Source organism: Larimichthys crocea, chromosome XVI, assembly GCF_000972845.2.
Source record: "Larimichthys crocea isolate SSNF chromosome XVI, L_crocea_2.0, whole genome shotgun sequence".
Classification (NCBI taxonomy): Eukaryota; Metazoa; Chordata; class Actinopteri; family Sciaenidae; genus Larimichthys; species Larimichthys crocea.
This window is the reverse complement of record NC_040026.1, coordinates 12,184,737-12,211,028: the sequence shown is the minus strand read 5'-3', so window position 1 is coordinate 12,211,028 and position 26,292 is coordinate 12,184,737. Positions and strand designations below refer to the sequence as shown.

Genomic DNA, 26,292 nt, shown 5'->3' with positions numbered 1-26,292 from the left:
AGTTCCTTAATATTTAATCTACTAGTTCTCTAAGTGTTTCATAGCTACTAATTCAGTTGTAGTTAAGTCATGGGAAAGAACATAACTGTACTTCCCACACACTGTGGCCACTAAGTCATAAAACCATAACAACTCCCCTCCCTGCAAACGTCTGCTTTACCCATTGATCAAGGTAACGATGACAATTATAAAACAACACAGAATTTATACGTTACTATTAAGCTGTAAACTGATGTTCTCTGAGTATTCATGTTGCCATGGGAATTAGAAAACACAGATGGAGTTACAGAATCACAGTTGGTGTAAAAAAGCCGTTGCAGGATAACGACCGATTCAGAACTTTAAACCATGTAGATGAAAATAAACAGAGATGTGTGGCATGTTGTGTGTCAGCTCATGATGTGTGTGTGTGTGTGTGCCCGTGTGTGTGTGTGCGCGTGCCCGTGTGTGTGTGCGTGCCCGTGTGTGTGTGTGTTGCTGAGATTGGCTCGACCCACACAGCGACATCCTAATCCTAGTGTGTGTTGTCTCTATGTTTCCTGCCCAGACTCTGAATCATAACAGCAGATGGACTCTAATCACAGACTCATAACAGACAGTTATTGTAGACGGCAGCCACCGTTTGTTCAAGGTGTCGCCCGTGTTTTCAGGTGCGCTGCGGTCATGTGTGTCACCTGTATGACACAAGTTTACTGTACGGGTTTAGCCATGATGTCGCGCCATGCGCCGAGTTTTCATATATGATATTTGTACTCACACCTTTGTTTTATTAACGGGACGACTCCTCTCTGCGCTGTATGCATCTCCCTTTGTGTCATGCCTCATAAAATATCGATTCAGACCAAGGAAATGCGGCTTAGAAGTTTACGCCAGTGTGTATTTGCAGGCCTTGATGTGTGTGCCTCAGAGTAACCTTACCCTGCGAGCGCACAGGTGATACCAAGCTGAATATAGCGCCCTTATGGCCAGCTGGCCTTGCTATTTAAAACAGAGTTGAGAGAGAAGAGGGGGGATGGGGGGTTGCGTCCAGGGACGGCGTTTATCATCAGCATTCTGCAGGAGACAGTTTGTTGGAGTTTTCTGACAGCATTATGATGCATCAGCTTTAATTCCCCGACCTATACGCGTCTCAGAACATATTTCATAAAAGTCCTCGCCAAGGGCAGACGGTTCAAGAAACGGATTCAGAACCGCGGCAGTGATTGGGTGTCAATCAATCACTCTGAAAGTGTGCGTGATTCATCGCAGTATCAGATTCACTCGAGCGTCTTTGACAAAGGTCGATTATGTCGGATGAGGTCATCACTGAAAACAGTGACTGCCGTTTCCACTCGACCAATAAAAACAGCTCACACATTGACTGAGTCACCACTTTTAAGAGCCAGCATGTGGAGTCTAGAAAGTGTTCAAGTACACATCGTCTCGTTCGCAGTGCTGTGATATTGCTCTTTGTGCTGTGTTGATGTGTGTTTGAGGGGAGGAGGTTTTGTATGTATGTGGCAGCCCCCCTCGGTCTGTAACAGTGAATGAATGGCAACAGCTGAGCAGGAGAACTTTATCGGCGGCACTCCTTGCTTGTGTGTGTGTGTGTTTGTGTGTGTGTGTGAGAGAGAGAGATAGAGAGAGAGAGAGAGAGAGAGATTCAGGAGGAGCTGCAACCAGAGCAGTCTCTCTGGGCACTCTCTCTGGCAAGATCACTGCTGTCCTCTCTTCCTCCACCACTGGCCTCTTTTTCAGTTTCCTCCTTCCTCAGCTCTCTTGTGCTTTTCATCCACGACTCGCCCTGTGGATTTCTTCCCCTCCCTTCTCTCTCGCTCTCTCTCTCTCTCTCTCTCTCTCTCCCCGGGAAAACCTTTGCAGAGCGGAGTGGCGCTGTCGTGACTCGCCGGCTGCCACTGCAAGGGAAGGAGAGAACGGGAGGAAGAAGAGAAAGGGAGAGAAGCTGAGACAAACCAATCGATTACTCTGATACAGAAGTGAGAGAACGGCACCGGGAGAGACGAGGCGAGGCAGTAGCAGCGTTTTTTTTTCCGCACTCGTTTGGGTCTTCTCCGACTTGTATGGGAGTCTTCTGAAACATTTGTTTCTCATCCTTCCCTCGGATAGACGGACAGCTAATTGAAGGGACAGCTGGTGCAGTTTGACACATAGAGGACTCCTCTCCAGTAACATTTGGGACTTGCGAAGGAGGACCACTTTTGAACTAGAACTTCAATGTTTGCCAAATAATCAATCTCTATTCTGAATGATAATGCTGGACACCAACCACTGCCTGTCCTTTGAACCCTCCCCTCCCGGATCTCCTCCAATAGGAGAAGACATGGAGAAGGCATTGCTGCTGATGGATCATGACAGACATGTCTATCACAGCCTGAAAGAAGGTGGGAGATCGGGAGCTGCACATAGTCAGTACAGACACAGGATATGTGATATGATTTGTGTTTATGTGCCTCTGTCTGCAGGTTCATATCAGTTCTTTATGGCCTCATATAAATAGTTTATGTGCCTTTGCTAAAAATAAGCGGAAGTGGTGATTATGTTCTCTCTGATAAGCCTGCTCAATAGAGTCGCCTCGACCACTATGTTAAATCAAGGAAGTTTGAGAAACTGCAGGCGTAGTCTACAAGTTAGTCATAAAGGTGACCCGCAGAGGAAATTAAAGCTTACATTCAGTGTTAGTCACCAAAAATCATTGTGGGTGTGTGTGTGTGGCCTAAAAAAACAGATGAACATATTTTCTTCTCATGAAACGTTTGTGAACCTCCGTTATTCAACCATGTTTTCACGTTGCTGCATTTCTCGCCGTATGACAGCCACCTGTAGGTCAGGAAAATAGAAACGTGGATCACATCACCTGCATACACAATAACAAACAAAACAGGAACCCAGGGAACCATTTAAAGGGCCGCTTCGTCAGATCTGTTTACAGAATATGGCAGAAATGCAATGTAATATCCATAACTATGTTTTCATTTGTGTATAATCACCTGAAAGTAGAAGTCATAACATTTCTGTTACCTTAGAATGATGCTTTTACATCTTCACACGGGTCCTTTTCCCCGGAGTCTGCACTGTTGACCTGCCATGTAGCCCAGAGCGGACAAACCAAGCGTTGCCTCTAGATATAGCCTTTCACATTTTTCACAAGTTTGTGGCCACCATAGTTTCCTCTTTGTGTTAGGAATGAAAGGGTGAGGCAAGGGGGGGGGTTGCAATCAGCAAATCCTTTTTAAGTTATGAGTTAATATTTGTACACTCACAAATCTTATCTTCAGTCGGATTCAAGATTGCTGCCTTTATCTTAGCAGCAGTAACAGTGATATTAGTGTTAGTACTGTAGTAGTATGATGTCATGTCTTACAAATGTTTTCATCGAAATGGAAAATCCAACACAGCCAACACTGACACATGGCCTAATTTGGAATAGTTGACAGTCTGTGGATCAGAAAAAAAAGCCTGTTTAGTTTGTTTATAACTGCCATTACAACCAAGAGGACGAGGTCAAGAGAAAAGAAATTACATTTTTATAGTAGCATAACAACAGCTGACGCTGCCACTGTGCAAAGATAACACTAGAGCTGCCAGCTGAGAAGTCATTCCAGGTCTGCTTTTTGCTAGGCCGTTAACCTTTGCTAAAATTCTTCAAAGGAGGCACACATCATGTCCGCAGAAAGTGTGAGTGAACTGCACAAAGCCACAAAAGCTTTTGGGAGTTCGACTCGTCTTCCATGAACTTTAAGATAATCAGCATTCACCACGACCCTTCTTGTTGTCATCTGGCTTTCCAGCGCAGTGCAGCAGTGTGAAAGAGGTGGGAGTGACTCCAAGGTGTGAATGGCCTTAACCTTGTATCGTTCCTGCAGACACCCACCCACCCACAGCAGCCTCTTTCCATTCTTGCGGATGTGTGAAACAATTGCCATGGTCAGGCGCAGCGTCCATCATTCTGTTCAACAGATGCAATCAAACTGCACTTCTGTGCAAATGATGAGCTCAGGCGGGAGAACATTTGCAGGCTTTCCAAAGAGAACATTTCCAACGCCGATGCCAAGTGTAACGTCGGTGCGCGGCGTCTGTGAGGCTTGGTGTTTGTTAGCTGGGTGTGTGGCAGTGTGATCATGCCAACATTGTCTTCATGTGACCACTTCCTCACCCAGCTCGTGGGGGCGTGGAGCCCGTGTTGCTATGTAGACTAAGCTTTGCCAAGCCTTGGGCGGGGGTCTTTGGAGACAGTGACGAACTCTGACATGTTTAATCAGATCTAACGACACATGAGCACAACAGGATTAGCCTAGTTGGCCGCCAAGTCCTCAGCTGTACCTCGCTGACCTCTTCCCTGTCTGACCCGTCTTTCCTCAGTACTTTTACCTTGTTGAGGGTTTTGTATCAGCCAGTGTGTGGACACAGAATCCCCCAAACTTACATGTGTTAGTACCATGAGTCTGGAAAATATTGTTACCATCATAAATCTTATGTGTGCTGTGAGACAGCTGTGTTTACTTACTGACTTGATTACTCGTATTGCTGGTTATGCCTCTGCACAATCTTTTTTGTAGACATGTCAATTACTCACTCAATATTCAAATGAAGAAAATTGAAGCTGTAATTCTGAAACTGAAGCTGTTGCCTTCACCGCGACTCAGAGGCTAGCAGGTAGACACAGCCGTTACAAGCAGCCATCCTGTTGTGTCCTTGAGAAAAACAGCAGACTGTCGTCTCCTCTGTTTCGTCTAAGAGCCTTCGTCGCCTGTGCTGTCTTTCTGCCCCTCTCCCTCCGTGTTCCTTCACTCTAACTTTTTATGACTGCGGAGGCCAGTTTTGGCTGTGGCCTAGTATCCCAATAAAACTGCCCTGCCTTTTCATCCTTTTTTCTTAAATTAACCAAAATGGCCCTCAAACCTGATTTTTTTAGATGAAGGCATTGTTACATTTCATGTTTTTCACCCCGCCAAACACCAAAGCGTTAACAACTAACAATCAGCAGCATCTCCACTGACGTCTGTTTTCATTCACGCATGACACATTACAGCGTTAAATCATGTGACCACATGGGAGACCAGAGAACATGTTTACATGCACTGCAATGACCTGTTTATATTAAAACCCACGTTTACATGCAGATGGTTAATATCAGATCACATTTCTCTCCAGTCCTGTGCAATGTTAATTTTTCTACTGTGTGCATGTTTATGAATTTAACAAAAAGTTTACTGCACAGCTGTGAAAACCTTATTAGATATTTGGATACAGTTGCTACTACAATGCTTCTTATGTCTTAAGTCTAATGTTCTGCAAATGGAAAGGCTGTATTTAAAAAAAAAATATATATATATATATAAATCTATATATATATATATATATATATATATTATAATATATATATATTATATCTTTTATATATAGCCAAGATTTGTTTACTCAAAGTTTGACTGTGTGAAAAAAGGTTTCTCTTAATCATTCATCTCAATCAAGGAAGTTGATATCTCGGTTTCTTAACCACCAGTACAAAAGGTTGTCACTTTTGTGCAGAGCTGACTTCATGGTTATTGTCTTAGTGCTAACAAGTTTTGGTAAATATTTTATTTCAATTTTCCACGCATAACTATTTCACCATCATGTTACGTTGGTTATGCCACACCACCCTTCGGTTTCAGCACTGCTGCAGGTTTTTCGCACATAACACCCTCACTAGCATGTGTGAGGTGCCACTTTGAGACTTCTGCATTTCTTTTTTAAACCACTGAGAAAACGTCTTTGATGATGGCTGACGCTCATCGTCAAGTCTCGTTACACGCTGAAACTTCTTCTAAGCAGTTCGCTCGGTTGAAAAAGTGGTGATTGCAGCATTTTACTCTGGTTTAACAGAGAACGTGAGGACTTCCAGTTCACTTGCTGCCAGAGATGATGGTTAAAGACAGGAATGAGAGAGAATGAAAACGTGAAGTGCAGAGTCCTGTCAGTGTGTATGAATATGAGTAGGGAGGAGGGAGCACAGAGATGTGAGGCCGGGATCGGAGGAAAGTGTAAGATTCTCTTTCCCAGAATAAACCTCTTCCCTGGAAGTGCCAAGTGGCTCTGCGTCTTCTCCTGCACTCTGCCATGGCACGGTCAGACTTGTGTCTGCATGTGTGTGTCTGTGTTTGCATGTGCGGGTTCAAGCAACACGTGAGTCTCCGGAGTGTTTGCCCTTGTGTTTGGCACTGAGGGAAGATTAATCTCTTAGCTGCTACACTAATGCAACACATACATGAAGTCTCCTGGCCGTGTTTAGGTCTGTGTGTTTACGTCGCTGGCTGCTGAGCTGACATGTTATTGCTTCCAGCGAGGAGTCTGAGAGCATACACCCTTGTAAATATAACAAGAGAGGATCGCCTGCAAGGATTTATAGCCAAGGAATGACATTTAGTTGCGCAGGCTGTGACATTTCTTGTCCAGGTCTGGATTGTTTGTCATAACACAGCAGCTACGTACAGCGGCTAACTTGTAGGCACCTATGATGTCACTTTTGTTGGTGGGTAGGAACAGGTGCTGCTTGTGTGGCAGACACAACCCCGGGTAGAAATGCCTGTCAAGCCCTTAGTGGCGTATTACGCTTTACACTTTACACACAAAAACACACACGCATACCTTAAACAGGGACAGCTGGTACATACAAAACAAGAGTCTGAGCTGAGTGGCGCTGAGCTGAATGTTTGTGTCGGTGCTTCGGTCGCGATGACGTCCTTCGTTCTGTCCTCCTCAAACCGTGTAAACTTAAAACCCAGCCGAGCGGTGTGTGTGTCACGTCTTTTAAAATGGAAACCGGCTGTTGCCAAGAAGCACAGCGAAAGTTTAGTGCCGTATCAGTTACTTATCGACCTCAGAAAAAAAAACATCATACCACAAATAAGCGTCTGAAGTGACAAACCACCGGAGCTGCTCTGTTTATTCTTGGCATGGTCAGCGATGTGTCGGTTGTTTGTTGTGTCTTTGGCAGAAGGGTTGGACTCACTTCCTTAAATTCTCACTGCAGCAAATGATGAAATAGATTGCACTTTCCTGACCCAGCAGCTGCTGTCTGCATTTAAATTGTTATTTTAGATTGTTCCTCTTGTCTCTAATATGTAATCATGAGAATGATAGGGTGAGTTTTCTTTAAAAGGGACCAAGATGACACAGACTGGGCTTCACAATTCACACCTACAACTGATATTTGTGTGTACAAGAAAGGTCAAACTCCTTCTTGTCCAGCTCCAAGCTCCTTACAAACTCTCTCTCCTGGCTTCTGCATTATGTAACAAGCACTTCCTGTTTTGAAATGATGCCGCTCTTGGTCCATGTGTGCTGCTGTTTTCTCATCTACTCTCAAATCAAGTTCAGTCCGCGCTCTTGTTTTGTTCTGTCTCTGCTGATTTCTCTCCTATTTTTTTCGCGGCGCTTTCTCCACCTCTCTTACCGATCCTTTGAGTGATTTGATATTTTCATACACATCTGCGCACGCAGAAATAAAAAAAAAAAGTTCAGAAACAGGAAGTGTGTATTAGCTCACACCCTCCTTGTACACGCCTCCTTTTTGGTTTCAAAAAAGAATGAAAAGAAGAAGGGGGAAATGAGAGGATGAATTGGGTACTTCTCGTGCCAGCTCAAATGCTTCTGAGTTCCTGAGCGTAGTTATTCATCCAAACGCACTACATGGACTGAACACTGCTGATCAGCGGACAATAAAAGGCTATAAGGAAGCTTTCTGCAGTTTGTTACTCACACCGGCCGTCGCTGACTCTCTCCTCTCCTCTGTCTCCATGCAGTCCTCCAGCTCAAACTCCAGCAGAGACGCACACGAGAGGAACTGGTCAGCCAAGGGATCATGCCACGTAAGTCTTTCGATCAATTCAAACTGTTCTGAAGATGCACACGATGCACATGTCCGACACACACACACACCACAGACTACAACTAGGGTAGTGTGTCTGTGCCTTTGAGCTGAGGTCAGAGTGTTAACTCTTTCCTGATACGACAGCATCAGACAACTCGTCAGACAATGTCCGAGATTAAAGAGTTGTTACATAATACTAACGCCGAGCTATTTGTGTGTCTTTCGATTGAATCACAAGATTAATTGGCCTTATGCTATTACGTATCTTATTCATACTCCTACTCATCTACTATACAGGATGCTGATGTGTGTGTGTGTGTGCGTGTCCTGTAACACAATACGTTGTTTTTCACTGAAAATGTCAGCCCCTATCTGCAAGTTTTATCCGTGTTAAGCGTGTGCACGTAGATCATATGTCGGCGTCTTTGCACCACTTTGTGTTATCAAATAGGGCAGCTTCCTCTTCTTCTGTATCCACTTCCTGTTTTAGAGTTCCGCACATCACAGGAGACGGAGATATACATATACAGTTTCTGTGTAGAACAGAGCTGTGGGCACTAAGTTACCAGGCAAAGAAAGAAGTCGTCTTAGCTTTGAGCCTCAAACTGTGTGTATGGTAATTAATCTTCCGGGCTGAGTGAAGATCTCCAAATGAACAAGGTGACTGGTTTAGACAGAGAAACTAAATATGCATTGAATACTGTAGGCGTGTTTTAAGAAGGGAATGCCCAAACTGAAGAATAGTTTGTTTTTGGATCTCTTCTTGTCACTCATTGCAGTTTGACAAGTTGTGAAACTAAAATTTGCTGCGTGTCCTTAAAAAACTGGCCTATTTTCAGCTGCTGTATACTACCACTGCTGTTTAGTGGTGTTATGCAATCCAACACAATACAAATTTGTACATAAGACCATGAAGAAATGCACTTAGAGTTACAAACCTAGCTCAAAGCTAAAAGTATGGGTTAGGCATGAAGGAATGTCAGGACCAGGTACTTTTACGCACGTTTTAGCACTTACAGTAAATCTGTCTCTGTCCTCCTTATGCAACCGGCCTCACACCCAAACCCTTGAATTGAGATCAGTATGTACTGGCATGTACATCTTTACTCTTCTGTGCAGATATAAAGAGACATCAAGAGGGAGGAAGAGGATGAATGGCTTTATAAGACTTTCATCAAAGACTGTGCTCTGCTCTCGAGGTGATGTTTTTCTCGGTCACAGGCACACAAAGAGCTCTTATTTTGAATTGCCTTGAGACGCAGTAAGGTAGAGTGAAGGCTGCTCAGCCGTCAGTGTCTCTGTTGAATTACAGAGCAGTAAAGATCATATGAACGACTGAAAGAGTGAAGAGGGAGCGTCATCATTTATTGACTTTGCAGATGAAACTAAATAAATAAATCATTTTTAATTAGAAACTTGTTTTACAATTAGAAACTGATGATTTGGAAAATGGTTTCCAAATTGTGATCATTAATGTTAAAACGTGCTTTCAACCGTGTCGTCCGGCTGTAGACTAAGCAGCTCCTGCTGACAGGAGTTTCTCTTGCACTGTTAAATCCTCACACTGGTTTGCAGTTGTAGGTGGTGTGAACGAGTAAGTTTCCACCCTCCCTCGCTCAGCAAACCACCGTCTAGGTGTTCTTGAGAAAAGCACTTGACCTCCCGCCTGCTGTTGTTGCGCCGTGTCCATATCAGCTGTAAATGTGAGGCAGGGATTTTTCTGGAGAAATTAGTAATATTGAAATAACAATACTTGCTGCTGGCTGGTAAACTTGATAAACCCCTCTCTGAAGAGGTCAGCGAAAGGCTAGTGGAGTGTTGGTGGTTTTAGGTTAAAGCTTTTAGTAGTATCAGGACGTGTTCTCACTAATGAAATCACATTTGAAAAGGCTGTGTGTGAGGAGCGTTGTTGAATCGACAGATGATTTTGAGAACAGAGCTGCAACGACAAGTTCATCAGTTGATAGGAAGTATAATTGGGATATTTGAGGAAGTCACTTTGGGAAACAGCAATCAACATTTCTCACCATTTTCAACAAACAGCTATTGATTAATCGAAAAGATGATCAACAGATTAATCGAATATTGAATTAATAGTTAGATATAATACTGATAATCACGAGGAGACATTTTATTCCAGTTGTTCTTCAGGGTTCTGTTGCTTTTGGCTCTACTGTGATTGTTTCTTTTGTGTTTCAGTATGCACAGACACACAGACAGATGTTGTTTTTAATGTTTCTGTTAATTACAGAAGTATAATTAATAATCGGATGAAGGCAAGCTGGGCAGAAATTCAGTTAAATCATAATTTTCTAGCGAAACAGAATAAAATGTCAATAAGAGCTTTATTTCAAACTCATCTACAAACTTCATGAGCTGGCCGGTCATGGTCTTGACTGTTAGTTATATCACAACTGGTGTGTAGGTCGTCTTCTTCTTCTTTGAACGTCAGGTGTTGTCACACGAGGAATGTCCTTCAGTCATGTATGGCATACATCCAGCTGACACCCTCGCTACAGCCAGGATGTCCACACCTATGGCAAGGGATTTCACCAGCTCTTGACCAATCAGTCCATTGCATCATCGCAACTGTCACTGTCCTCCCAATATCCTTCTCCAAATACAGTGAACATCTTTATCTGTGTGTTTTTTTTTTCCCCCCACATTCTCATCCTGACATTTGAAATTAAAGTTTCTAACATTAAAGACTGGCTGGTGCTCTTGGTGTATAAGTCTAATAAAAAAAGTCCTTTATTTGGTGGGTTAGTCTTGATATTGAATAAAAGTCTTTTAATTCTTTTAAATGAATTTAAAAAAATGACAAACCAAAACTTTACATAGAAGTCAAAGTGACTTTTGGGGGTTTTTACAGGATATATGCTGTAACTGGCTTACTAGAAGTCTATAAATATGTGTTTCTTCTTACACAGACACCACATAGTCTGACATTCACACCCCCACCTATACACTAGGTACACTGCACACACAGTCACGGCTGAGTGCAGTGATGAATGTAAATGTTCGTTTCGTGCTGCAGTCTATCCATCAGTGCACGCTCTCCTCTGTCTTTTAACGATCTAGTCCAGACTACTGGTCATCAAGAACGATGTCTCTCAGACATAGAGCTGCTGTCCATCTCTCAGACTTACTGTAACACAAGACAGTTGGCCCGATCCCAGCAAATACATCAGCGTTTTTCAGTCTAAAATAACCATGAAACTATGCATGAGTATGTGGCATGTGGAATGGTTATGTGTATTCGAGGTTTGAGATTCACCCGAACCTCAAGTAGTGGCTATTTTTTTTTCTTTTGTGAGTAATAACATGAGCTTCAAAAAATGTCCAGATGTAGATTCAAACCAACTCCAATCCTCAGTTCAAACGAAGAGAGCGAATACGTGGAAAAAGGGTATGGAATAACCCGACCCACCGAGCTCCCAGAAGACAGTATGGTTACAATTAGGCCTGTGAAACTGCTGAGTAAAGGTTTTGGGAAAGCTCATGCTCATGGTTACAGTCATGCGGTTCCATGAGGTTAGTCTGCATATTTGCTCCCTTTAAAACTGAACTCACCTAAGCTGTGTCATCACTGTTGGCTACAACACTTCCTGCAGCTGCTTCACTGTTAAAAGCCGCAACGAGCACAGAACATGACGGGCATCTTAACAGGCAAAAGCAATCAGCTGCAGTTGCTGATAGTGATAACTGTAGTGGCTTATTCATGTTCACACAGCACGCTGCAGTTAGAGTAGCACTCCCTCTGACCGTCATGTCTTGGGCCACTTCTGCTTTGAGTCTGTCTTCCTCTATAGGAAGACGATTCTGTTCTCACATTGTCACTCTCTGAAAAGGAGCATCACGACTCCCATCAGAGTCTACGTGAAGCAGCGTTCTCATCTCTCATCACCCTCTCTCTCCTTTTTTTTCTTTTCCCGCCTCCACTCGTGTCTCTCCATGCAGCACTGAAGAGCCCGGCAGCCTTTCACGAACAGCGGAGGAGTCTGGAGCGAGCAAGGGTGAGCGTTTTTTTTAAAGTACAGTGATTTTCCTGCTTTCTCAGTGGACCTGCTCCACTGAAGCATTGACAGTATGTATAAACAACATGGATCACAAAGCACTTTATGAAATTGAATTCTCCTGTGAGGACGGGCACTTATATGCTGACAGGAAATAACAAATCGAACATTTATGTGCCACACAAATAGTTGCACTCTTCAGGGAAGACACTGGTTTAATAATTTGTTTCAGATCTACCTATCGCAGCGATCGGGTGCTCCCATCATGCAAAGTTGCTCAGTAAAGATTTAAATAATGCAGCTATTAATGATTTATGTTCACCCAATACCTGGTTTGCAGATGTTTTTAGTTGTAGGATAGTTGGCATTAGCAGGGAGAACCTCCTTTGCTGAACAAACAAAGAAAAAAAAAAGCATCCGAAACGTCACCCGTGAAAACATACGAGTGATGTCACAGTTTTGTCACCTACAGTAGCGGTTTGTTGCACTTTTTTGTCGCTTCTCGCCCTTTGTCTCACAATTTTCCTCCCTTCTGCTGCGCCCTCCGTGATGTGTTTACCTCAGACCGAGGACTATCTGAAGAGGAAGATCCGGAGCCGTCCTGAGCGCTCCGAGCTGGTCAGGATGCACATTCTGGAGGGTGAGTTTTTAACTAGAAATGGAACCGTTTCCTCAAGACTGCTTTAGTGATTTCGTTCCACGAAAAGTTAAAGTTTGTTGAAAGTAAGAAACTAATTTTAAAAAAAGGAAGCATACAGTAAACAAAAAGGAACCAGCACCCCGTCATAGGGGCTAATTTCATTAGTCCTATATGTAACAGTGTTTCTTAGAACAGGCTCAGCTGTATCATGTTTGTTTATCGCTGTCAGCTGGACATTATGCTCTCCTTTGATTAGTTTTCTTGTTAAACTGTCAGCTGCTGTGGTTTTAGCTGAACTTCAAGTGTGTCAAAAGCCAAAAGTGTCTAAAAACGCTCTTTAAAAGTGTGAGCTTCAGCTTCCTGTCTTTGTTTGTTCTGCTTAGACTGATTATATATATATATCATATATTCACAAACTACAGACCTGGTGATATTTTGGTGCTATCTCTAAAATCAATCACTTGAATAATATTTTTGCGCGTGTGCAATTCTGTCTTGCTGTGTCCAACGCAGAGACGTCGGCAGAGCCGTCCCTGCAGGCCAAGCAGCTGCAGCTGAAGAGAGCGCGACTGGCCGACGACCTCAACGACAAGATCTCCCACAGACCAGGTCCCATCGAACTGGTTCACAAGAACATCCTGTCCGTCAGCTGCCCTGTGCACTCCCCACTGGGTAACTACACACACGTAAACATGTAAACAGGTACTGTTTGCAGACTCTCATATAAGGGGAAGGAAGTAAAAAGGGAGAATGACAAACTCATGGTCACTGTGGAGCAATCGGTAACCAATCGCTTAATTCATGAATGCGTGTTGAATTTATGCGTTTGACTTCACTTCATGCAGAGAAGTGATGAGTGCAGGCGTTCTGCTCAAGTTCAAACATGCCATGTTGTGACATTGCAGTTGTGCCTCTAAAATCTGATTTCCGTTCGGCCTGCACACACTTTTATCTGTGTAATTACAACATTCAGGTCTACACACACACCACTTGAATTACAGTATTTTAAGGGCGAGTATTACACACACTACATGTAACTAGAGGTTGCATTTGCATGAAAACATAAAGCCCACGACCTGTGATAAAGTGTGTTACAGAAATGGCACAACACGATGTTTGCACATAGTCCTGTTTTGAAACATACAGCATTGTATAACTTCTCCAGAATGAGTCATCGCTGTTTGGCAATCTGCTAACTAGTGATGACTGTTTGACTGTGTAACACACTGTAAGAAAGAAGCCAAGAAGTTTTTCAAAATTTCAAAATTCATAAGCCATGTTTGCTGTTTTACCGGCCACATGACCATGAATCTGTAAATATTTGTCCTCTTTCACAGATTCTCCAAAGGGAGCTGGAGGAGAGAGCTCGTCTTTAGATGAAGACAGCAGTGATGCTCTGTCACCAGACCAGCTCACCAACCACGACTCTCCTCTGAGCGCCGTCCCTCAGCTGTCCCCCTCTGACGCTCTCACCCAGAACGGGGACATGTCCCCCCCACAGGTACCGTCACAGGACGTAACTCAAATCAAATCATTCGAGAGTCGAGAGCTGAACATCAACAAAAACAGGTGATGATAATCATGATCACGGTATTCATTTGTCTAATGTCTTCTCAGTTCATCACGCAGTCCCCTCCCCCGCCACCTCCACCACCTCCTCCCCAAGTGAATGGGTCAGACTCCTCCCCATTCTCAAAAGTGACAAATGGGATGACAGTGACCTCGGCGAACTCCCGCGCCTCTACTGGACAGGTCAAGGTATGAAAATGCTGATTCTCCTTCTCCTTTGCCACAAACACAGAACCATGAAAAATCTCTGTTTCGAGTTGAACATCCAGCAGATTTGATAACATTTGAATAAATCTGACCTTAATCTCTATTTGTGGAGCAGCTATTACTGGCTAACCCTCCCTCGTCTCTTCATTTCCTTACTTCTTCTTCCTCGACCCCATTTCTCATGGCTTCTGTCAGCATTCTCAGGCTAAGACGAGTTCAGACCGTCCTCCGCAGAGATCTAAGAAACCAAAGGACAGCAAACCCAAGGTCAGCAAGCTGTTTTGTTTCAATTTCATTTTAAAAGGAGCCAGCAAAGAATTTACAGGTTCAACTGGGTCCAGCGAACATTCATCCTCAGTAGACAAATGCTGGAAATTTTTGCATCACATGTTTTTTTGTGACAGTAGTTCATCTTTTAAGAAATAAGATCGTGTCAGTTCTCAGAATTCAAAACTCTCGAATCAATGTGTTGACATTTAACAATCAGAGAAGGAGAAATTCATCTTAGAAGAGGAAGAGATACAATTTTCTGGAACCACTGTATCCTCAATGCACCAGAATACAGTAGTTATGTTAATACTCTTGGTGTTTCCAGCAACACGTACTGAATGCAGACACAGTTTTTATTCACAGTTTTCCAAATGTCCAGAATTCTTTTTGAATGTCACCCAGCCAGTCATCTCTAAACCTTTTGGTCTCCTGTGTGTAGGTGAAGAAGCTGAAGTACCACCAGTACATCCCTCCCGACCAGAAGGCAGACAAAGAGCGCCCGCCCCAGATGGACTCGTCCTACGCGAAGCTCCTCCATCAGCAGCAGCTCTTTTTGCAGCTGCAGATCCTCAACCAGCAACAGCAGCACTACAACTACCACACCATCCTGCCCGCCCCTCCCAAGTGAGTGTCAAGCATGACCGTGTGTGTGTGTGTCTGTGTGTGTGTGTCTGTGTGTCTGTGTGTGTGTGGAAGTAGGGATGACTGATTGCAGTTTTATAAAAAGATTCAACTAGTATGCCACCCTCCTTTTTGTCGTCTTCACCAGTAGTAATTAGCCATAGTTCATTTCTGCAGCACAGGCTGCAGGCGTGTTCATTCTAACTTCCTGTCCTCTCTCAACATTTGCTGTCACCACATTAGTGTTTTTTGGGCCAGTCTATAGAGCATAAAGCAGAAGTCATATTTGAATACCCCAGTTTTGCTTCTGTGGTTTGACACGTATGACTAATGGAAATCTAGTTTTTTTAACATTAGATGATGCCAGTGATGAAACGACGAGAGGAGAAGACGTTATTGACGTGACCCCGTGCCCTGGCCTTTATCACAACATTGTCAAAATCTGACAAGCGATATTCATACTTTACTGTTTTTCCACCACCTTCAGGCCACCAAGTGACCAGCCTCCCACAACCAACTCTGGGCCTTCCCCCTCCCGTAGTCTTCCTGCAACAACCACCCCAGCCCCGTCCAATCAGAGCGGGACTGCCCGTCAGAGCCAAACTGCAATGGGAGGAGCCAAACCAAGCACTCTGCCGGCCAACCTGGATGAGTTCAAAGTAGGTTAAACCTGCTAAGAACAGTTTAAACAATGTCTGTTTTTTAACCTTTGTAGTACATGTCTAATGTGTCGTTTATTGAAGGAAATCAGGAAGTGAGCGATAAAATTTTCATTCTGACTAATCCTGGCTATAAAAGTGATTTGCATTTTTTGCCGCATAAGGTCAAAGTTTATTAACAGGTGAACAGAAATCCTGTGTATACTTGCATACACCCCCCAAAAGTTCAAATAAATCGCTGGTTCCCAACTTACAGCTGTGACTAAAGAAGTATTTTGAGAACACTCATACTGTTTTGTAATCTATACTTCCTTAATTTATACATCTAATACTTTTATCGATTCATGTTGAGACCTTTTGGGGTGCCCCCGGCCTCAGGTTGGAAACCACTGAAGTCATTGATGTTCCGCTAAACTCGACACATCTGTTTCTACATATCTGTTATTCTCCTGTCTTTCACTCTGAGTCGGTGGCCGCTAAGTCTAAGCACCGGTCTGGTTTCTCATCCTCCAGGTCGCTGAGCTGAAACAGGAACTGAAATTGCGTGGTCTGACCGTCTCAGGCACCAAGAATGATCTTATTGAGAGGCTCCGCAACTACCAAGAGCAAAATGTCACCACCACAGCGGGTTTGAAAAATGGCATCCCGCAGGCAAGCCAGCAGGGCGCGACCTCAGCTGCTAATACATCCTCTCCGACCACAGCGACCACATCAGACCACCAATCGGGGGAGGGTGGGTTTAAGTTAGCTTTGTCATCATTGGCTCAGGTGGTTCCAGGGCGTGTCATGCGATTCGGCAGCACCAGCTCCAGCCCTCCAGTGTCCCCTACTCCGTCTGAGAGGTCGCTGGCCGGTATGAGTCCAGACGAGACCAGCTGTAATGGAGACATGTTCGGAGAGATGGTGAGATCTACATGTGAAGCTCTGACAAATGATTAAACGTCTTCCTTTGAGCCTTTTCCTAACATTCACTCCTTGTTTTATCCTTCAGGTAAGCTCCCCTCTGACCCAGCTCACCCTGCACCCATCTCCTCAGCACCCATCAAATGTCCCCTCGCTCTCACAGTCTCTATCCAAAGTCAAAGAGGAGATCCAGAGCTCATGCAGCCTTTCCAGGCCTTCACCAGCCTCATGTCAGCCTCAAGAGCCCCTGCCTGGAGCAGCCATGGACACCATGGACAAGGACCAGATGCTCCAGGAGAAGGACAAACAGATTGAGGAGTTGACAAGGATGCTGAGGCAGAAGCAGAGGCTGGTGGAGACCCTCAGGTCCCAGTTGGAGCAGGGCAAGATGGCAGGTGGACTAGTGTTGGAGAAAGAAGGAAGTGACAAGAGCAAAACCTCTCCAGAGTTTAAACTTCAAACCCTGATAAAAGCCTCCGCCATTCAGCCTCCCATTCTCCCTAACGGCATTGTAGTGAAGGTGAAGAAGGAGGTGGAGCCAGAGGAGGGGATGGAAGGAGTAACAGAGGAGGCTCAAGCAAAGAAACCGGCCCAGCCAATGCAGTGCTCTCAGGAGACTCTGCTCAGGCTGCAGCAGATTCACCGGCTGCAGGTTCAGCAAGCCGAACAGCAGAAACAAACACCACAGCAGAGTCAGGTGCAAATTCCTAAAGTGGCAGAGGTTAAGTTGACCCCTCAAAAACTACAACAGCAGAAGAAAGAAGCCCAGATCCTGCTCCACCAGCAGCAGCAACTGCAGCAGCTTATCATCCAGCAGACCCAACAGAAGCAGCTCCAGGCGCAGCAGAAGTTAGCACAACAGAAGCTCGCCCAACAGAGACTCAGTCAGCAGAAGCTGGTGCAGCAGAACCAGCTCAAACAAACTCAAGTACAAGTTCAGCAGAGCCAGCAGAAGAATCCAGTTCAGTTGAAGCAGGTTCAGGTGCAGATCCAGAAGACTGCAGTGAACCAAACCCAGCAGAGGAAGCAACTAAAGGCTCACCAGAGGCAGCAACAAAGACAGCAGACGGCAGCTGTCACCACACAACAGGTAACGTCCCGCCAGCTCCGCATAATGAAACATTGAAGTGTTGAACCTTGTGAAGGCAGCAGCTTTCACTGTTTCACTTCATCACATCTTAATGTCACTGAAACACGTTGTTTTCCAGGTGGCTCCGGTCTTTATCAATCAACAGAACGGCACTCAGATCCACACTCAGGCCATTTCATTAGACCTCCTCAAGGCAAATGGCACACCGACACTGGTCACCGACAGCAACGGCAACCACTACCTGATCGCTCTCACCAGTAACACCACAGACGGACAGAACGGAGTCTCCTCAGTAGCCAAAACCAACGGACGCATCACGCTGCAGGTACGGCAGAACTGGTATTCTCTGCTGGGCTGCGCTGGGTTAATAAAAATGATGCTTGATGAAATATTAACCTGTGTCCGATGTCCTCTTTTAGAGATTGCAGTCGACTCCAAGTAAACTCCCCAGCACGGACAGCCAATCAAAAGAGCAGCCAGAGGCAGAGCCTGTGAGCCAACCAATCAAAAAGGTTTTTTTTGTGTGTTTATTATTTATTTAATGTTTGTATAGTAGGTATATAGCATGAGCTAATGGCACATGTATAAAGGATATTATCACAAGTTAGACAACTTTTTACTTGTCTACTTACCAAGTATGTTCAGCAGGATCTTTCAAGCAGTAACATCTTTCTGCCACAAGGTGTCGCCACTTACACAGTTTATAATCAGACTGTCGACTGAAGTGAAACATATATTATTCAGACTTAACCAGCCAATCAAAGCTAAGTATTGATCATCTAAATAATCTTCAATCTCTTCACTCAGGGACAGAAGGCGGCGCTGCATCTGGACACCAATGGTGTGCCACAACCAAGCCAGTCAGTCACTGCTCCGCCCAATCTGCAGCCTTTCTTTGACGACATGTCAGACAGCGAAAGCCAAAGCAACTTCTCGTCTCTTAAGGTAACACCTCCATCTCCTCCGCCTCCTCCTCTTCCTTCTCCTCCTTCTCCTCTGCTCCCTTCATTGTGTCATCTGGACTGCTCAGGCTTCGCGACATGTTGTAAACTTCATTAACTATTTTTTCTCTCCTTGTTTCTCCTCTTTTCCTTTCATTCCATCACTCCATCCGGTCAGAGAGAGGAGGTGTGTCCGCCTTACGACCGGCACACACTGTTCACCCCTCCCTCTCCCAAACCCAACACCTCCCTTTCTGCTCAGCGCTCCAAAGTATGTCCTCCGAGCACTTCTTTTCTTTTCCATCTCTCCTGTAGTGTTGTTCTGTCTCTGTCTGCTCTGACATTTTCCGTCTTTATTTCTCACGCCGAGCCTAGCGCTCATGTTACTGAGGTTAGAAAGCAGCTGGAAAACTTCGGGCAGAGCGGTGGCAGTGGTTGGGTTTACTATGTGATTGTGCTTGACTGAGAATCTGTTTTCCATTTGTGTCTGCAGAGAAATCCTCTAATGTTCTGGGTATTTCAGGAATTATTGCTTTCTAATTTTCATGTTGTGTATTTTTGGTGTTTGGCACTTCTCTCAGTCTGTCTTCTCTACTTTGACTTCTGCTTACTGTAAGCATTACTTGTGCGGTCCCCAGAGAGCGCTTGTAAACTTAGATGTAAGATATCCATAAGTGTAAGGTGATCTGAGGTCAGTCAAGTGTTTCCAGTCAAGTGAAAGTGAGAATCACAAACCACAACACTCTGCAAAGACTTCATAAAGCATTTCTACTTTCCCGTGCTGTAGATTCAAAGCGACTAACACCAAAACCTGTTCATTTACATACAGGATATGTCAGATTGCAAAACTAAAAACAGTTTGTTTAATCTTTTGGATTAGTTGTGTCTGCTGTGGACAGGCACAGGATGCTGCACACTAACTGTATTTCACCACATTTAAAATGAAAAAACAAGTCACTATTTATGTTTACTACATTTGTATACTCAAACATTTTCACACCAAACACACCTCTTTGGCTAACACGCATGCTGAAAGTGACTAACACCTCGTTTACACATGAGATGTAGCACGAGCAGCAGCAGCTTCGACGCTCTGTCTACAGTATGTCTGCACAGGATGCGTTCAGGAACAGTGTTTTCACACACTCACGAGTCCACCACACAATAAATGTGGTTAAGTTTGTGAAAGAATAAGGATATTATGGACTCAGAAGTGTTACAAAATGCTTTTGGGGTTTGTAAAAGTTTGGAAAACGCCGCTGTAGAAAGAGGTGAAACTGCTGCTTGTGGCTGTTTTCAGTTGCAGTCTGTGTTTCAGTGCAGGTTTGTCTGTCGTAGAGTCAGTGGAGCTGTTTGATAACCTAATTTTCTCTGTCAGCAGGAGAACGGCATGAACAGTCAGCAGATGGACGACCTGTTTGACATCCTGCTCAAGAGCGGAGGTAAAAAAACAAACTGTTACTGACACGAACGAAAGAGACGTCATCAGTCTGTCGTCTCCTGTACTGATGATCTCTCTTTCCTCCTTCAGAAATCCCCGGCTTCAAGGCCAACCCAGACCCTTCCCTCGCCCCTCTCCACTCTAACCCACCGTCCCCGTCTTCTCCCCCATCGCCCCTCCACCTCTCCCCTCCCACCCCTACGGAGCCCCTCGTCTCCCCTCAGCCTTCTGCGGGAGAGCCCTGCACAGGCAGCGGACGCCTTGAAGACTTCCTGGAGAGCACCACGGGTGCCCCACTGCTGGGCGTGGAGCCCGACGGCGGCCTGACGCTGATCGACGACCTTCACAGCCAAATGCTGAGCACGCCCAGCATCCTGGACCACCCTCCCTCCCCAATGGACACGTCCGACCTGGGCTTCTCCCCGCACTCAACAGGGCTGGACTTCGGCGACCCCACACTGGACAGCATGGACTGGCTGGATATCTCCATGGTGGGGAGCGCCAGCGGAGGGAGCGGCGGAGGAGGGAGAGGAGGTGGCGGGGGAGCTGGCGACGGGGGTACGAGCCTCGCCCCGCTGGCACCGCACACACCGCCGAGCGTCTTCTCCACCGATTTTCTGGACAGCACGGACCTGCAGCTGCACTGGGAGTCGTGCCTGTAGCCCCGCACACACACACACACACACATGGACACGCGCTGGCTCACACTGTGTACAGGCTCCGTCTTTATTTCATGCACATACAGAAACCTTTTCTATGCTGTCTCTACCACTGCGGGGGTCACTGGCACATCAGACACACACACATTTACACAGTTTGCCCTGTCTTTCACTGGCTGTTACAAAGAGAAAAAACCTAGAGATGAAATTTATAGAGAGGACTTGAACTATTGATTTATTTCTATGCGGCTCCACACAACAGACTATTTCCTGTGTCCTGACCTGCATTATATCCAGGTTAAAGTGAACCAGCAGCTTTAGGTCACTGTAATTCAGCATTTCAACCCTTGGAAACAGATCAGAGCAGAGCAGGGATCGTCAGTGACGTTTACACAGGCTCCCTGAGATAGCAGAGTGTGTGTGCGTGTGTGTGTGTGTGTGTGTGTGCGTGTGTGTGTGTCAGTCCCTCCTAAACTTTGCACTTATGCTGAATCTGATTGGTTTAAAGGTGGGGTCAACAGCTGAATCTTAGCGCCGCGTGGCGAGGCTGGGTGAAAGCCGCCGTGCGTCACGTCGATCAGCTGAGCCGTCGGTGGCGTGAAAAGGAAAGGCAGCTGTTGGTGACCTTGTCGCCTCACCGTGGCAACCTGAGACCCACCGGCGCTAGTCAAAACACAACCGTCATTGGTTGACAGTTGCTATTGGAATGAACCATATCGGTGGCAACAGTTTGAATTGAAGCCTCATTGGAGGTTGCGTATTATTGGTAACATTATGGTAGACCACTATGTATTGCTGTATATGGGGTGTATATTATCAATTGTCCATATGACTATTTTTCTTTGCTGGTTGCTTTAGAGTCGAGCTAGCCGGCTGGGGAACATAGGGTGAGGGCGGGGCTTCCAAAACACTTGGACCTTGTCATTTTTTAAAGAAAAAAGTAAAAAAAATAAACATACTATAAAAACTCAAAGGATGTCTGTTTTTTTTTTTTTTTTTTTTTTTTTTTTAATGGTCACAACAGAAACACAAAGTGCCCCACATGGGACTGAAGACTTTTTACAAAACGCAACATCTGAGCAATACTCGCGCTTAATTAAATGATTAATTACTTTAGTATTTATTATTAGTTATCCTCTGTTACTTTTTGGTTTAAGAAAGGGCTGGTGATAAATAGAAAGACCACAAGAGGGAGCCATTGTAAAGAAATCAGCTGTTTGAACTATCTGGACAACAAGTGGGAGAAATAAACTAAACACAGGAGAGATGACTGACAGTGAACTTTAACAGAGATTATGTGCCAGCTGTTTCAAGTTAATTAGGGTTAGAAATTACAAAGGTTCAACCTGCAATTTCACACACAATTTTTTCTGCAGTTTCTATCCAAAATAAGACTTTCCAGCTTCATGTTTGAATGTCTGGGACACACAGTCTGAAGTTTGATTTCTGAAAGTATAATACCACACTGTGAAAATATGTTACAAGTGAAAGTCCTACATTGAAAATAAATATAAGTTAAGATATGCAGCAATAATCAGGAAAATAAATCAATTATGAAAAAATAATAAAGATAATGTCCCCCATGAGCGTAGAATAGCTTTAACTATAACAAAACACCATATTTTATAACCTTTCATTTGTATGTAATTAATTTGTAAGGTAACTACAGCAATCGAATGAATGTGGTGGAGTAAAACGTAGAAGCTTAAAAAACTCTAATTTGTACTGAAGCACCAGAAAGCTTTAATTGAATTGAGACATTTTATTTTGAAAGCTCATTCACACGAACACTTTAGTACTTTATGGATGTGATTGAGATGTGTAGCGAAGTGTAGAACTGCAGACAAAAACACATTCAAGGAAAATTACAGACTGCCTTAAAGTAAACTAAAACTCCAAATACAGCAGCCATACTGTTATAATACAGCTCAGATACTTCTGTTATGTATAAAAGGAGAGAATAATATCTTGTGGCTGACTGTTAGACACCTACAATATACAGCGTCCTTACTCTTTGCTGTTGTGCTGCATTATTTGGTCGTTTGTTTTGTTTTTTTTTACACCTGCACTTGTCAGCTCAACACATCTACAGATTATTGTTTGCCGCTTTTTGGTGAGATTTTCACACATTTGCTCTGACTCAGAGAATAAAAGAGACACTTTGCCGAGCTGTATTCACAAAGTATCAGGTCATGTTGAAAGAACATCTTTAGGGTAAGAAGATTTATTATTATTTTTTGTATATACATTATATATTTTTTTCATTTTATATAAAGCAAGACTTCATATACTGCAAAGAAAACAGCCACCATCTATTGCTGAGCAAGGAGCTGCTAAATAGATTGTATAAGAGTCAATAAGTGAAGAGTTTGTACACTAGAATGCCCTCTCTATAAGACAAATACCTTTCTCTCTATCTTTTTTTTTTTAATATAATAACTTACACAAATAGAAAGTATGACAACAACAACACGTTTCTGGAGAGCTGTTTTGAAGCTCAGAATGTATTGACTCTGGCCGCCACCATGTTGGCAGTCCTGCCTCTGCTGCCTCTCAGTTAATCTAAAAATGGGCAAAGACGTGGATCATGGGTGGATCTGAAGCAGCTTTAAAGACGCCTGGCTGCTCAAACAAGCCATCTGTAACAGCACCAACCACTCAATTAAAGCGAGCACACTGTTAATTACACATCACTTTAAGCTATAATATAATTTTAATGGATCAGTTATTTAAAATCCAGCCTCATGTTTATTTCTGCTGTTGAAGTTGGATATTTTAACATGGGGACTTATGGAGATTGACTCATTCTGTAGCCTGGCTCAAGTGGCAGTTCGGGGAACTGCAGTTTTGGCACTTCGGTGTTGGCTTCGCTTCACAGCCATCGAGGAACTGTTGGTGGAAAGGAGGAAGAATGTGTACAATCATCGAGGAACTGTTGGTGGAAAGGAGGAAGAATGTGTACAATAAATATAGGATTTCTCTGGTCCACTGGTGATCTGATGTGAAATACTAAGCATACTGGAGGTATTTTGTTAAGTATCTTCTTTTATTTTCTTGTTTTCTTTTAACTCTTAACCAGGTTGTCATCTTTACTTATTTCCTCAAAGTTAAGTCAGCAAAAACAGCAGAAAAAGGTGTCCGTGATTCAAAGCATGAGAGGTAAATGTCAGGATTGGAATCAAACAACGAGGGCGTCTTTCTAGTAGCACCGTTTTCGCTCCAGTGCAGTTCTGCAGGGTGAAATCCCTCCATGAAAAGAGACTAATTTCTACCCACAGACCAGAATGAAGGGGAGACGTGTTGGTAATTACAGAGCTCTTGTTTTGAACAGTGACCTCTTCATCATCTGCCTCTCGTTCTTTTCTTTGCGATCCTGGACTGAATCGAGCTCTAATGCCCTGTTCGACTCGCTCACTCCCTTCTTCTTCCATCCTTTCAAGTTTCACTCAGCCAGCCCCTCATCATCTCTCAAAGACCCTGATGAGCCCTCAGTAGTTCTCGCTTTCTCTCTCACACACACACACACGCACACACACACACACACACACATACACATACATACTGCATCCAGCACACACACAAATATTCAATGCACAGCACGCAAACATGCAATCAGCTCAGTACGCGCTTACAGATTCACTTCACACACACACACACACACACACACACACACACACACAGGTCACAGCAGCTCCCCACTGCAGCATCAGTACCATCCCTCTCTCCCTCTCTCATACACAGAACAGATAAAAGTCCAGAGGCCATGCCACTAATTAACTACAGTGAGCTCCAAAGGGCCGCAATGCCACGAGGGCTAAAGATCTCCTCTGTATTCCACATCCCACTGACAGGAGGCTGCCACCCTGCAGTCAGCAGACACGCATGATTTTTAATCACACGTGCACAGAAAACCTTTTATGAGAGAAAGAAAATGCTCAGAAAGGCTACCATCTTGGCCATCTTTGGAGACTTTCTAAGATAGATGAGAAAACATGTCTATTTGCTTTCTTGTCATATAAGAAAATTGGTACCACTGTCACGTGATATGAGCTAGACTCAGGACATCATTAGCTTAGCTTAGAATAAAGGTGGGAAACAGGAGACAGCAGCTTAGTAATTAACCTTTTATTAGAAATCTAAAAATGGTAAGTTGTGTTACATCATATGTTGTACGAGGGGTTCACATGGTGTAACCATTTCTTAGCAAACAACCGTGTGCAGTGATTTCATGAAGTCTGGTTGCAACTTCACAGTGATGACAAGACACCGGGAGCAATATTGAAATGATAATCATAACTACACTTTTAAATATGCATATAATGTTTTGAAACAACAGTTTTCCGTAAAAAAAACTCTGATATTTGAGAACTTGCAAAAACTTGTGGTATTTCATTAAATTGGTGGGTCATGATGGATGACTACGAATGATTTTATAATATCACAGTTCACAATCACGGTCCAATATACAATTTCCACAAGTCATCCATCTGTTTGTCATAACTACTTATCCTTATCAGGGTCACAAAGGGCTGTGAACGATTCCAGATGACAATGGGCGAGAGGCGGGTGTTATCGAATTTTCTATCCTTAGGTTACACAAGGTCACGTGTGGGCCTTGAGGTCTTCAGTATTAATTGTTTGGCTTTGACTGGGTGCCAGTCTATCTCAACACTGCGGTGGTCAGGGTCGAAGAGACCTATTGCTGCCTTCCTAGACATAATAGATAGCTGCCGTTGACGTTCCAATCTGTGTAAACAGATATCTGTGTCTCCAGACTAGAATGTGTTGACAATAACACCTCCAAGGGTAAAAGCATTCTCTTTGACTAATTCTGGGCGTATAGTATTTGTGGTGTTGGGGGTTTAAAGTCTATCCACCAGCACAAGTTTGGCAGAATGTGAGACCGACTCAGGCACTTCTGATGTACTTTGAGAGTGTCTCTAATTCTCCTTGGCCAAGCGTCAATAAATAATACAGCATAAGACATCAGAGGCTCCTGAACACTTTCTTCCTTCCTGACCTCACCATTGACCTTTGACTTCAGCAATTTATCCACAACAGCGGGGTGCACCCTAGACAAGTAACCTTTTCATCACAGGGCTTACACATAGAGACAATGCACACTTATATTCACACCAATGGGAGTCATTCAGAGTCATCAATGAACCTGCTGTCTGTGAACTGTTGGAGGAATCTGGAGAACCAACACAGACACATGGAGAACATGCAAACTCCACACCTTTTTCAAGACGTTATCTTACCGTGATACCACCACACAAACATGATCTTTGTGTGTAGTCACCATCTTTACTGTCTTTGTTGTTGTATCATTATGTTCTTGTGCATCGTGTCACCCATTATTGCGCTGAACATGCATGTTTTAATAACTGTTTGTTCAACTAAACCACTCCATTTTCAGGGAGA

General features: G+C 44.1%; 1 protein-coding gene across 10 annotated transcripts in view; it reads left to right on the top strand.

The window, feature by feature from the left end:
* mrtfab (myocardin related transcription factor Ab) overlaps positions 1 to 21,841 on the top strand; it is a 38,842-nt gene extending 17,001 nt beyond the window's left edge. For 4 of the 10 annotated variants that reach the window (XM_019253288.2, XM_019253289.2, XM_019253294.2 and 1 more), the window contains 17 exons: positions 7,785 to 7,850; positions 11,813 to 11,868; positions 12,433 to 12,508; positions 13,010 to 13,180; positions 13,846 to 14,009; positions 14,126 to 14,266; positions 14,480 to 14,551; positions 14,994 to 15,178; positions 15,663 to 15,834; positions 16,348 to 16,737; positions 16,826 to 17,827; positions 17,946 to 18,152; positions 18,247 to 18,339; positions 18,635 to 18,772; positions 18,947 to 19,039; positions 20,147 to 20,210; positions 20,300 to 21,841. In XM_019253288.2, the coding sequence (XP_019108833.1) occupies positions 7,785 to 7,850; positions 11,813 to 11,868; positions 12,433 to 12,508; positions 13,010 to 13,180; positions 13,846 to 14,009; positions 14,126 to 14,266; positions 14,480 to 14,551; positions 14,994 to 15,178; positions 15,663 to 15,834; positions 16,348 to 16,737; positions 16,826 to 17,827; positions 17,946 to 18,152; positions 18,247 to 18,339; positions 18,635 to 18,772; positions 18,947 to 19,039; positions 20,147 to 20,210; positions 20,300 to 20,871 (3,662 nt within the window). In that variant the 3' untranslated portion in view covers positions 20,872 to 21,841. Of the gene's footprint in view, positions 1 to 1,659; positions 2,382 to 7,784; positions 7,851 to 11,812; positions 11,869 to 12,432; positions 12,509 to 13,009; positions 13,181 to 13,845; positions 14,010 to 14,125; positions 14,267 to 14,479; positions 14,552 to 14,993; positions 15,179 to 15,662; positions 15,835 to 16,347; positions 16,738 to 16,825; positions 17,828 to 17,945; positions 18,153 to 18,246; positions 18,340 to 18,634; positions 18,773 to 18,946; positions 19,040 to 20,146; positions 20,211 to 20,299 lie in introns of those variants that run through there. The other 6 variants (XM_019253287.2, XM_010730745.3, XM_019253290.2 and 3 more) reach the window with 6 other exon arrangements.
* Positions 21,842 to 26,292: the final 4,451 nt, after the last annotated feature.